General features: G+C 43.5%; 1 protein-coding gene across 1 annotated transcript; it reads right to left on the bottom strand.

Annotated features, from left to right (window-relative positions):
- Positions 1-11,183: 11,183 nt before the first annotated feature.
- On the bottom strand, positions 11,184-12,603 carry LOC111073937 (endoplasmic reticulum resident protein 44-like). Its single transcript, XM_022366505.2, has one exon. The coding sequence runs from the start codon at positions 12,510-12,512 to the stop codon at positions 11,277-11,279; it is 1,236 nt and encodes a 411-aa protein (XP_022222197.2). The 5' UTR covers positions 12,513-12,603; the 3' UTR covers positions 11,184-11,276.
- Between the last annotated feature and the right edge of the window lie 75 nt (positions 12,604-12,678).

Genomic DNA, 12,678 nt, shown 5'->3' with positions numbered 1-12,678 from the left:
ACTGGTCCCGAGCCGGCACAAAGGGATGGCAGCAGCATATGTCGAGCAGGACTCTCTGGTGGGACTCTCCTGCCGTGTGCAGTCAACAGGATGCAAAAGTGCAGTCGATTAACGGAAGCGCAGAAAGGGTGCGAGATCCTTTCCTCGCCCCCGACCTCGGCCCGAATATGTCTGCCTGGCTGCGGGGATGCCCCGGGGTGGGCGTGTCATGTCGGCGCATGCATATGTATTTTTATTAAATTTAATAAAGCTGCAATTATGCAATTTACAATTTACTTTTGTGGCATTTGTCACGCCCGCGTCGGAGTCAAAGCGAAACCCAGAGAATTGGAAATTAATTTGGCTGCGGTTGCATCAACGAGAGGCACGAGGAGCTTCAAATAAAAAATTCAAATTTTTGAAATGTCCACCAGACATTAATGGAGTGAGTGCCGTGGCCTTTTAAAGGAAGCGTGTTCGAATGAGATTCCGACGGAAGCAACGCACATATATTTCAAGTTTTTCAGTGTTTTACAAACATATGTACATATGTGTGTACGAGTATAATGAAATTCCTAAACGCTCTGGAGCCGCTATTGGAGACTGGTTATGATAATTGTACGAATTTGACCCAAAAGTCATTATTTAAAGTTTAAGCCATAAATTCAGCCCAAATTATACGTTTCTATCAGGTGTAATGATATTTTGTACGCCTCGTAAAACATAAACAGCCATAAACAGAGAAATAAAGATAAAGATAAGTCAGCACACATCAATTGACATTTTTGGCATTCAACAAAAAGGTGAATAAAAGAGCCAACAATAGGGCGCACGACGAGAATTTCGACAGCGATTCCGATGCTAAGCGTTCGATAGAAAAATCATTACGTTGAGTAAATAACGTCGAGGTAAACAATTTTACGGGGCAAAAAGAAAAGCCAGACAACAAGACTCAGAAAATGAAAATAGTAATGAAAATGGTGGCAAGAAAAAGTCAATCAATCGAGCTTGTTGTTGCAGGAAATTGTCAAAAATATTGACAGTCAAGTCCCAGGGAGTGAAAGAAAATCCCGCACACCTCACCGAGGCACAGACCTCAGCCCGGAGACACTTTGTATTATTAAATGGCAGACAGACAAACCAAAAGGTGCTGAGGGTGACAATGGCCATGCCGGCATCCGCACCGGTTAGACTCTGTGAGTTTTTGCTCCCGTTTCCGCCTTACTTTTCTTCCGCGGTTCCATGTGGCATGTGAAATGGTTCGTGGGCCACGGCAGGTGGGTAGCTGAAGCACAAACAAAACCGCACACGAAATCAATGTAATTGACGAACTGACTGGGCGAGTGAGTGAATGAATCGTGTCGCTTATTGTGGCAACAAGTCGACAGGGAAGCTTCGCTTCCCCTCGAGCACGCCTTTTGTTTGTCTTTCAATTCGATTGCACGGCAGTTTTCTGCGGGTTCTCTTCCTTTTCCTCTGCGCAATTTCATTCTTTATTCTTATTTTTTCCATGCCTGAATGTGAATTGCTTCTGAAATGGTTTCGTGCCATTTCTGTTGACAGTAAAAGCCGCTTAATGATTTCATTTTTTTAGTAAATAAGATTTCTGTTTTTGGGGTAGGTTCGGTTGCAGAAATGTACCTATTTTTAGAATTGGCTTCGCAAATTGTATACATAAGTAGGACGCAGTAGAACATCTATATAAGAATATAGATATAGATACTCCATTCCCAATACTCGTAGGTACAACAGAGAAGTTTTTACACAAAACAAACACAATCCTACGATTTTTAATCTCTGTTTGTAAAAACAAAATGCGTTTCATTGCCCACAGCCTCAAAAACATTCAGAAAATAAAACTTATTTATGTTCTGTATTTTTTAAATGATTATTAACTAATGTTTAAATTTTAATCACTAGTTTTTCAATCACGGGGGCTTTAAATAAATCAAAGCTCAAAATAAACAGAGCTCGAGTCTTCATTAGCCATTGCACGAATATTTCGTGGGCCAAACTGTCTTCCAAACTATGTGCGCCCTTTAAATAAACACAACGTGAATTTCCCAGCGAAACTAAAGGCAGGTTTTTAAATTTCCACCTTCCGCGACCAAACTGAAAAGTGTTTACTGGCCTACGAGTAGCAGCAGCAACAAGGGCAAAGTTTTCACATTTTTGTTTAACATCTTCCAAATGGCTTTTTATTTTATTTTTTTCTGCTATGCATAATGGAATTAGTTAAATTTCGCTTTGCAGAAAAACTTTCGCTGAACTTGCGCCAAAAAGTTTGCTTCCTGTTTCCCCCTTTTTAGGAATGCTATGCGTTTGTGATGACGTTGTAGAACCGTTTCCGTTCTCGGGCTTGCAATGGAAAGTTTTTTACTTAGAACAACATTGCCCGACACTCGCTCAAATTTTAATTAAAATATTTATGAATTTGTCTTCCACGGACCAAATTGACAAGAAGCGAAGGCCAAAACGTGCCCCAGCACATCTTGATTGCGCGCGTCAAACAAAAGCCCGTCCGAGAGCGAGGAACTTGTCGGAGCGGTGGCAATTGTAATTGAAAGACGACTTTCCAATTCAGACAGCGACATCTCTGGGTGAGCACACGCAATTGCGAATAATAACAATAATGTCAAGATATAGCAACTTTTAATTATAAGCGAAATTTTATATTATTTGCTGTTGCTATCAAGCTGATACGGGGAACTTGTTTCTAAATGCTTTTAACTGAATGGAATTATCGTATGGATGTGTCATTGTGATACCACAGAGGGACCAAAGCAGTCTCAGGCCGAAAAGAAATCACGGTTCGGCTACGTCACTCCAGAAATAACCATCTATGTACATATGTACATGTATGTACAAATATGTAAATGCGAGGAAAACCCCCAATTCAAGGCAATTGCGAGTTCTTTTTCACACAAAAACCAGCTATTATTTGCCTTTATTTGCATATTTATCAAAGTCTGACTAATAAATAGTAATTATGGCCTTTAATATACCCTCGCGGAGAGTATTATAATTTTGAGCAGATGTTTGCCCCCATATATTTTATTGGTGAGCATCGGTTAGATACTTGCATGGCTATATGTATCTGTATCTTGATAGCACGCCAAGCTGTACTTTAATGTGCATCTGTATAGCTTCGACCAATGTACATATGTATGTACATATAAAATATACTTGGGAACATTGAATCAGCAAGGGTATCTAAAGCGTTGCCCCCGATGTTGGGGTAAGCCTTCCCACTTAGCTGTTTCGTGTTCGTTACCAGGCATTTGTTGCCAATCCGGGTTCTCTAACCGGTATCGCTGGAAGCGACACTTGCTCAACAGATTGCACTTAAATTCAGCTTTGCATTGAGTAATTGGCAAAATTTGTAATGTGATCGATTGGAAAAAAAAACAAACAATTCTGAAGAAATTTATTTGGTAGAAAAGGAGGAGAAGCTAATCAAAACTTAATAACACCCTCAATGAGGGTTTGGCGAATGCAATAGCATTAAAGAAATCATCACACAACCTTATCCACGGCCCGGTATAAAAGTGTGGAACATATTGTGCAGCAATTTGCGTTTCTTTATGGCCCCACAAGTATTTTCCAACCAACATACGAGTACTCGCACACCCATTCCATGCCGATACCCTTCGCACTTCACGCATCTGCAAACAGCTACCAACTTTGCTCAGTTGCCTGCTTTATGTCTTCTCATTATTGATGACTTAATTCCGGTTGATTTATTGAGGCCACAAACAACCGGTCGGCGCGACGGCTCAGTTCGGTCGCTCGGTGAGCCATGGCCCAGACTCAGGCCAGGACCTAGCCAGGAGGCCATTTTGTATGCACACGTACCATGCGGGACCGCAGACCAGACCCAGCCTCTGTGCCAGTAGAGAGAACGTGTTTAATAAATAAGACAAGTTAATACGCCGCACAAAATGTTGGATCTAGCAACGAGACAATTAAGCGGAGTAGACCTGTAAGCCAACATCTTTTGGAATTGTATTCTCAACTATCGCAGACTGAGCAGCAATAATGAAAGGTAGCAGGTCCATTACAGTGGGTACACTATCGTTGAACCGATTCATACGGATAGCCATCTGAACCAGTAAGTGAAGGGAAGGGAAGCTCCCAATGGTCGGCATTCATGTATGCCTCCATTGATCAATTCGAGGGGATGAACAACGGGATGCAGATTGGGACTTGAAAAATGCAACAGCAACTCCAAGAGAATTTGCAACAGAAACGAACCCAAACTCGATTTGTGCACGGTAATTAAAATTTAATCATTGGACATTAGTGCTCGTATTTACACACAGATGCACCCGTACCGTCGGACTCGGGCCCCACCCGGCGAGGTTGTCAAGAGCAATTCAGGGAGCTGGGTTGGACTGGGTGGGGACTTGACCGAATGAATGGAACTTCATATGTGTGTACATAGATGAGTGAGAGTGCTGTAGTCAGTTCCAGTGAAATGAGCTCTTTTGAGGTTTGGCCACGTACACATGTATCCCTCTCTGTATCTGCATTCAACGGCACTTTTGTGCTTCGTACTTTCAGGCATGTAAATGTGCATCCCTTCCCCTGTGCGAGTGTGTGCGGATAACTCATCGATTAAGAGCTTGGGGTGGTCGCACGCTTGTCTGCTAACTAGTTGTTTTGTTGCCAAGGTACGAGTATTTAAGTCGGGGCAGCTTTCGGTGCGGATCGGTTTCGCTCCGCTTCGGGCTTTTAGTAGATTTCTGCTAATGACATGCAATTAATTTTGTGGTTTTTAAACCAGCATAAAGCATAAGCTTTGGCAAAAAAACGGATCCACATGCGCATCATCAAAGGATTGGGGGCTTAGTCGGATGGATTTCATTAGCAGGAATTCGAAACGATATTTACACCATACCATAACTGTTAATTTATTTAATTGGCACACATTTTAATATATAATATATAAATTTAGGTTTGCTTATTTCATACACATCCCACACAGTTTGAATACTGCTTTGAGAACTCTATTGTTTGTAAAGATACATATAACACGAGTACCGTGGGTTGTTACCACGAGCTGTCTAATCTACTTCATCTGTAGCGCCCTTCGCGAAATCCTGGGTACGAACTTGTCTGTAGTACTTTTAATTTGAAAGAACCTGTACGAATTATCCAAATTTATTGCAAATCAATATATAGAAATCAAAATCTAAAACTGATTAAGATAAGAAAACTATAAATAAATCATAATAAATTTATTTCATTTTTGATTTCAATCACTGCTCAATCATAACTTATCTTATCTTCCTACCATCCTCCAGACGTATGTGAACAGGATTATTTAAGCTGCAGGCAATGCATCAAGAAATACCCTGTTTACTCCCAGACGGTGCAGAAACAAGCAACGCAACCCTTTGGCCCGTCTGCCATCTATTCCGAACTTTTATCTAACAACAAAGGCCACACACAGAATACACAATGTTTGTCCGCAAAGAGCGGTGACCCATGGCCATGGCCGAGAGGGAGGTGGAACTACAGTAAAAGGGCCTCGGATGGCAATTAACTTTATAACATTTGCATAGCCCCATGTGCACTGTTCTCGTCGTTGTTGCGGGTAATGCACGCCAGTTGATGAATTGGAAATTGCGGTTAATGGATGGCCAGAATCAGAGTTGGACGGGGAATTGACAATGGGGAAGATGACAATGAGCAGGAAAAAAGTTGGCCCCGACCAAGAGTCTAGACTTTTAATTAGAGCGGCTAACTGAGCCTAGAAGTGTGTCCCACTCGCATGCAAAAGTTTTCTGCGTAAACTTTGTCACTTGTTATTGAATTTTGGAATTTTTTCTCCTAGTCCACCCAAAAGTTGACAGATTTGCAGAGGAAAATTAACAAGTTGCGTGCTGAACTGAAAACTTATTTCTCTTTTTTATGCCAAGAAGCTGAAAATAAACTTCATCCTGCTGCAAATCGAGTGGAGAAGTCGAGGCAAGTATGCAATTCTAAAAATGTGCTAAAAACTATGTACACGGAAGAGTTTCCTCCTTTTCGGCAGCAGCTGTTTCCCGGAGAGGGCTCGGAAACTTAAAAAGTCGTAGACATCGTGGACATTTTTGTGTTACGGCATTTTTACGTTGTTCTAGGGAGCGGGGAGGGGAGCAGCTTAACTTCCCGCTCGGATTGTTTAACAGCCTAGCAACGGTGTTTGTTGGAAGTTACTCGAGCTCCAAAGTTCCCCTATAAGAACGTCCAGTTATGTGCGCAGCAGACGCATAATTCTGGAACTTCTCGTACTACTCGTCTTGCAGTTTCTTTGCAAAGAACAGCTCGAAGTGGTTCTGAAATGCTTATGTTTTATAAATACAATTCGCATCATTTCTCTGGTTGCATTTTGAAACTAAATAAATTAATTAATATTAAAACCAATTACAAAAATCTTCAGTCTAATTTTTAGACTATTCTCGTGTCCTTTATTCTTTATTCTTAAATTCAAAAGCTCGAATATAATTAAATTTAAGCAATCTATAAATTCTATTTAGTCATCCAATTATATTGTAAGTATTTCGTTTCATTTCTTCCCTGAGCTTTCACCTCAAAACAAATATATCCAAAAACTATTTTTTCCACAAGTTTTTCTCACAACGCGGTCCGATCCACCCTGCTCCACAAATAATCTGCCTATTGATACCTGTTTCGCATGTTTCTTCATATGTGCTTGTAAAATTCCTATGGCCGTTTTTTGGGCAATCGTCACCTATTCTGCGGGATAATCAATCGATTTAAATTCCCCGCATGCCCAGGACTCAGCTGCCGATGTGCCCGAACCAATTATCATCTTTGATTTGAAAGCCCAGCCATCGGATTAAATTTTTATAAAACCCATAAACACCAATTAGGTTGGCCCCAGCCCCCAGTCCGAGCGGCCGACAACTGACCCCAATAAATACGAGCAACCCAGAGTTCACATGGGTGGCCCCTTCAGGGCCTTAAGCCTGTTGATTTACGCAAAGGGGGATTGGAGGGGAATCGGAATGGCGCTGATGCTCGTACTCCAAAACCACACAACATTATAAGTATTTTCAAGTTCTTTCCCCAACTCGTAATGCTCTGTAGTCGTTTACATTTTTAAGCCCGACCTCGAGTATGTTCTGGCCCGGCACAAAACAAGACAAATGAGCTAATTTCGCAAGCAGAAGGGACAGCCGGATAATGCCGAGCCGCCCAGCGCCATGCCATAATATATTGCGCACAAATGTGATATTTATATGCATTTGTTATACAGACATAAACGCAAACATCCCGGATGGAGGTGCTCGCTGCCATCTACCATAAATCTATCGAGCCATTATTACTCATACGCACAGTATACATACGTATACTCTGTCTACCGTAATATATCAAGGCATTATCGTGGCTGCTTTTCTGCAAGGCTTTTTTTCTATGTGCTACATAGCTATGTACATAATCATATTTCCCGAGGCACAATAGTGAAACATTAAACAATTAAAAATAACATTAAATAAAATAAAGAACATTCTAAGACGGACGAAAAATAATAGATATAGAAAATATGTATTTAAATGACGGCTTTAATTGCCTTTTGCCTTCCACATGCAGACCACACTTGTCACCGCTTGAACCAAATTGTAAATGGAACTACACACCGAACCACTAGAATGGAGCCGAGTATCAAGAGCCAGGTCCCAGCACTCAACTCTCGTGTGTAGCGTGACTTGGAATTTATGAACTCCATTTCGCATGTACGCCATTGTAAAGATTAATTGCCACAGCTCCATATACGCTCCCGTTCTCTTTTCGATCCTGCTCCCCACGGCGCTTGTTGTTATCATTCAAACGCAGGCCCTGTTGGGAGCTTTTTTGTTGGCCAGTGACAGGGTAAAGGACCACCCGGCAAAAGCTGCGAAGAGCAATAGAGCTCAAGGAATGACATCGATGTGCAGTCGAGTTATGGGCTAGGCACACCACAGGCTTAAATTTAGCTGAAGGGAAAACTTTGATTCGAGGAAAACTGACCAATAAACAAAAATATTTTCTAGACTGAAAGTCAATAGTCTCGCATTGCCTACTTTTAGGAGCGTACCCATGATGAATTAATTTTCCCAGCTTGTTCACTTGTAGACTGCGTGAAGTGCGTTCCATGGTTGGTAATATTGTTTCTGGGTGCACTACAACCAACTAAGAGTACCATAGTATTCATCCAGGTCAGCTCGTCGTATGGAGGCAGCTTTTTCATTATACTCGTAAAGAGGTAGGTGGTCCCTTCCGTTCATTATTCTACTTAAACTTTGATGTGGTTTTTACTGTATTTTAATTGGCTTTTTATTGATTCGACTGTGAAATAAATGTACTTCCGGGGCCAATTGAGAGAGCTCCAAAGGGTTGTGAATACTCGAGTGCGGTCTGTGGCGGAAATTACGCCAACTTGTGTTGGTTTATGGAGGTCAATGAACGGGACTTGCAACAGGTAGAGCAAAACAATTACTCGGTCAAGAAGTTCTCCTTGATGGAATCGCCCAGCGTCACTCATAGAGATTAATGCGACATAGAACTATGGGATGCCGAAATTGACCATCATGGCAGATAAGATACGGTTTGAGCATTTTGGCTAATGTGTGTACCAGTATAAAGATCAGCAAAGATCCGGGAAAGCAACCAGTTATTTACCATGGCTCACTTTTAGAAGATACTTCTCTGTCTCTTCGGACTCTTCAGGTTCACTAAGCATTGTCACAGGTCAAGATCGGATGCGCACCTGGATTCACCCGGATGGAGGAGAAATGCTATTACGTGTCCCTATGGCTCTAATTCAATAAATCCTAATTTATTAGGAGAACTGGTCAATGCTCATCGAAAATGATTAATAATGTTCATAAAATTAACTAAATTTGGTCTGTGGTTCATGATATTTGGATCCATCGACAAAATCCTGCCCATGATTAGGACGAAGAAGAACTCACAAATTGGCAAAAGTCCCAGCATAAATGGGAATATTCCTTGCGCCACGAAGGAGTAGCTGGGGAAACAAGCTCATTAAAAAGAAATGTTTTTCGCCAGCCAACTTCAAAGTTGACTTTTGTGAAAACTCTCTCAGAATAGAGAGTGCAGAAAAGTTTCCTTAAGCAGGGAACGAAAGAGGTTCAGCGGAGGGAAAAGAATTGTCATGAGAGTACAATGGGGACACAGATCACAGTCAGGCTAACAGACACAAATCTCCCTCTTTTCGTGACAAAGGTCCCAGGGACTGCAGGACTCATTTAGAAAAATTACAATTACAATCAGAATGAAAGGCCACCAACACCTGTGTCAACAGACCCCACGTGACCAGGACCAGGCAGTGAGTCGAGTTGAGTCGAGTCTCGTCTCCCAGAGGCTAGCGTGCCTCAGAGCTCCACAATCAATCATGCATGCAGTCCGATTCTAATCCAAGTGCCAAATGAAGGCTCCACCTTCTAGCTGGCAGGCCCCAAGGGATGGGATGGTAAAGTCATTTTGTGTGGAGGCCAACAATTAATAAATTGAGCTTAATTAAATAAGTGCCAACATTTTGCAGGAGCTGGGACACAAAGGCCGCCCGTTGCCGTTGCCGCCACCTTTTGCACAGGCGAATGCAAATCATTTTAATGCGTTTAATTAAAAGGAGGAGGCAGCGCACAACTTTTCCTGCCGCCTCAAAAGAAAAGCGAAAAGTAGGAAATCATATTTACCCCCAGCCTCCTTGGGAACGGCTGCTAATGGAGTAAAGTGAGCACACACATCAGGCCCCATGCAAATTGAGTGCTAATTAAATTAAAAACGAAGTAAAAATAGTTTCACAAAAGTCAGCCATCCCTCCGTCTCGTCCCTCCCTTGTTTCTCTCCAAACATTCTCCTCTGCCTCTGCCTTGTTCTACTTCTTTTCGTGTAAATGAGCTCGAACTTGTTGTGCGAATGGTTAATGCGCGTGTGTTCAAACTCGTACCGAAGGAGCCCCAAGTCAGAGGCGGAGAAGAGGCTGGGCTGCAAGTACATGTACGAGCAAACACTGCACAAAAACTGTACTCATTTTATTCAATGGGAATTCCGTTTCTGCGGAAGAGCTGCGACTGACAAAATGTTAGACGAGGCCACGCCACTGCGGAGAAATCGAATCGGATTTTGAATGTGATTTGGATATACTCGTACCAGTAGTAGTTCCGTAAACTACTCTACCACACTGCAAACAAAAATGTAACTACAATAATGTACCCTGGCATACCATGAAACCATTTAATCGCATCATTTTCGTGCAGTGTGCTTTAAGACATCAAATCCGTAGCTGGGGAAAAACAATTGCAAATTAGATATGCGCATATGTTTGTGCAAATGGCAAACAGCTTAAAAACCCAAAACAGGAAAGAAAACGCAGAACAAGCCCCAAAAACAGTTGAAGAAGGCATCCGGCTCCAGTTGAAGATCAGGCTCCGCCGCAAGGGCAACCACGGAGCTGAAGTGATTGCAAACAGGATGAAAATGCAGCGAGTACAATGAAAGCCAAGCCAACAAACTGAAACGCTCGAGCCGGAGCGGTAGGGTCGCAAGGGGCAGCCGGAACGGAAACGGAAGTGCAAGGAGCTGCACAAGACACTGCACAGAACCAGCACCAGAAGCCTCCTCGGTCGCAGTCAAGGAGCAAGCCGGCTAATGCCGACTGGATCTGGAGCTGGTTGCCGGGTGACGTGTGGGGTGTGGGGTGTGGGGTGTGGCGGAGCACGAGTTGGAGCAGAATCAGCCGTGGCCTCAAGCGTGCTTGAGATGCAAAGTAAATGCAAAACCACAGCAAATTATGTTGAGAGGGGTCGGAAGCTGCTCGGAGCATCGACTGGGCAGGGCGGGGCTTGTCTCTTCCCTGACAGAGAAGGAGTGCCAGCCCTCCTTGGGTGCCGCTCAAGTGATTTTACCGAGTGGAGTGGAGCCTTGAGCAGGTGTCTGTTTAACCATTATGTTTAGTTGCAGGCAATTTGTTCTTTGCCGTGTTGCCAAGGCAAACTATTTTTCTGTGCTCCTCCAGGTTGCACTCTGCGGCTTCCGGCCCAACTACACTATACTTGTCTGTCCATCTGGACCCATCTGGGTGCGCACTAATATCCAAACTTTAAGGCGATTCAGTGAGACCTACAATAGAATAAAGAGTGGTTCGAAAGAACGATTCAATTTACTATACGATTGACAAAGCATTTTTGAGGTATGTACTATGTAGATTAGGTTTTGTATGTAACTTTATTGAAATATCAAATGCAAAAGGGATGCAGGTCACAGTGCTCGCAGCTCACAGCTCAGAGCTCGTCATGGAGCAACGAATAGCGGTGCTTGGATGGACCCAGCTCCTTGAAGGTGGACACAGGCATGGAGGGAGCATTAGCATTCTTAGAGTCTTTGGTCTTCTCTTCAATCATCTTAAGGTTCAGAGGGATTCGATTGGTGCTAAAATCCTGCATGAACTGCTTGAGTCGGCCCGGTATGTACATGTCGGAAAATTTGGTGAATGGGTACATAAATTTGAGGGAGTCGATGGCTATAAGGGGCAAGTCCTTTGCAGTCAGGCCCATGTGCTTCACGGAGTGCTCAAACTTCCAGCCATCCACGGTAACAAAGTTGAACTTGCTTCTCTGATCGGCGAGCTGCATTTCCACAATCGCCTTGAAGTCCTTAATGGAGGCCCCGTCCTCGGGCAAATGGAAGAGGAGCAGAAGCGGAAGCCTCTCTTCGATCAACTCCTCCACGTTCGCGAAGTTCACCTCCCGCACTAGAGGCACGCACTTCTCCAATATCCATGGCTCTAATTGCGAAGGGTCTGAGGGATTTCCTGCATAGGATTCATCATGTCCGTGGGTGCGGGCGATGTCCGGACGGAACACCAGAGCAGGCAGCTGTTCGGGGAATGGCCTGTGCTCCAGATCGACCAGATCGTCCCCCAAGCGCAAATAGAAGTCACAGTCGTTTTTGAAGCGATCCGCCATCATTTGGAAGATCGCATAGGCCGGATCCTCTGTGTCCAAAATGTAGGCGATGATGGCCCGCCTTTTGGGATCTATCACGACTAGATCGTCCGCATTTTTGAACTCGATAATCGCTGAGCGAAGCTGAGACTTTACAAATTTCACAAGGGCCTCGCTCGTCCTCAATCCTCGATACTCCCGACGTACCGGCTGGCCCCTGTAGAATAGTCGCAGTGTCGGGAACTTCTGTATATCATATAGATCAGCCAACGCCACCTCCTTGACGCAATCCACCCGTCCCAGCTGCACTTTGCCAGGCTCTGGAAACTCCAGCTTTAGCTGTGTCGCAGCATGCTCGAATATGGGCACCAAGCGCTTGCTGAAGTGGCACCAATCCGCATAGAAGTTGAGGAACACCACTTCGTTCGAGAGCATGGTGCTGTTGATGTTCGCCCCGCTGATCTGGGTCACATTCGAGATGTCACCGGATGTCACCGGTGTGGGTGTGTCCTCCACCTCTAGTGTTTGCCATAGGAGCTGCAAGAGCGTCAAGCCAGCAACGAATAATTTCATTTTCGTATTTCTATGTCAGTCGTTTTTATGTTAAGTGACAATCTGAGTTGCCAGCAAGAGCTGACAGAAAACAACAAATTTTAATAAACACAAAATACCAAAAGCCAAACGTAACTTTAAATTTATATTTTGTATACAGTTGACAGAGTACCTATTGTCATTACTT

This window comes from Drosophila obscura, unplaced genomic scaffold (assembly GCF_018151105.1).
Source record: "Drosophila obscura isolate BZ-5 IFL unplaced genomic scaffold, ASM1815110v1 contig_9, whole genome shotgun sequence".
NCBI lineage: Eukaryota > Metazoa > Arthropoda > Insecta > Diptera > Drosophilidae > Drosophila > Drosophila obscura.
This window is presented reverse-complemented; position numbering and strand designations above follow the sequence as displayed.

Coding starts and splice junctions, on each gene's coding strand:
- LOC111073937 (XM_022366505.2), bottom strand. CDS start 12,512: ATGAAATTATTCGTTGCTGGCTTGACGCTCTTGCAGCTCCTATGGCAA.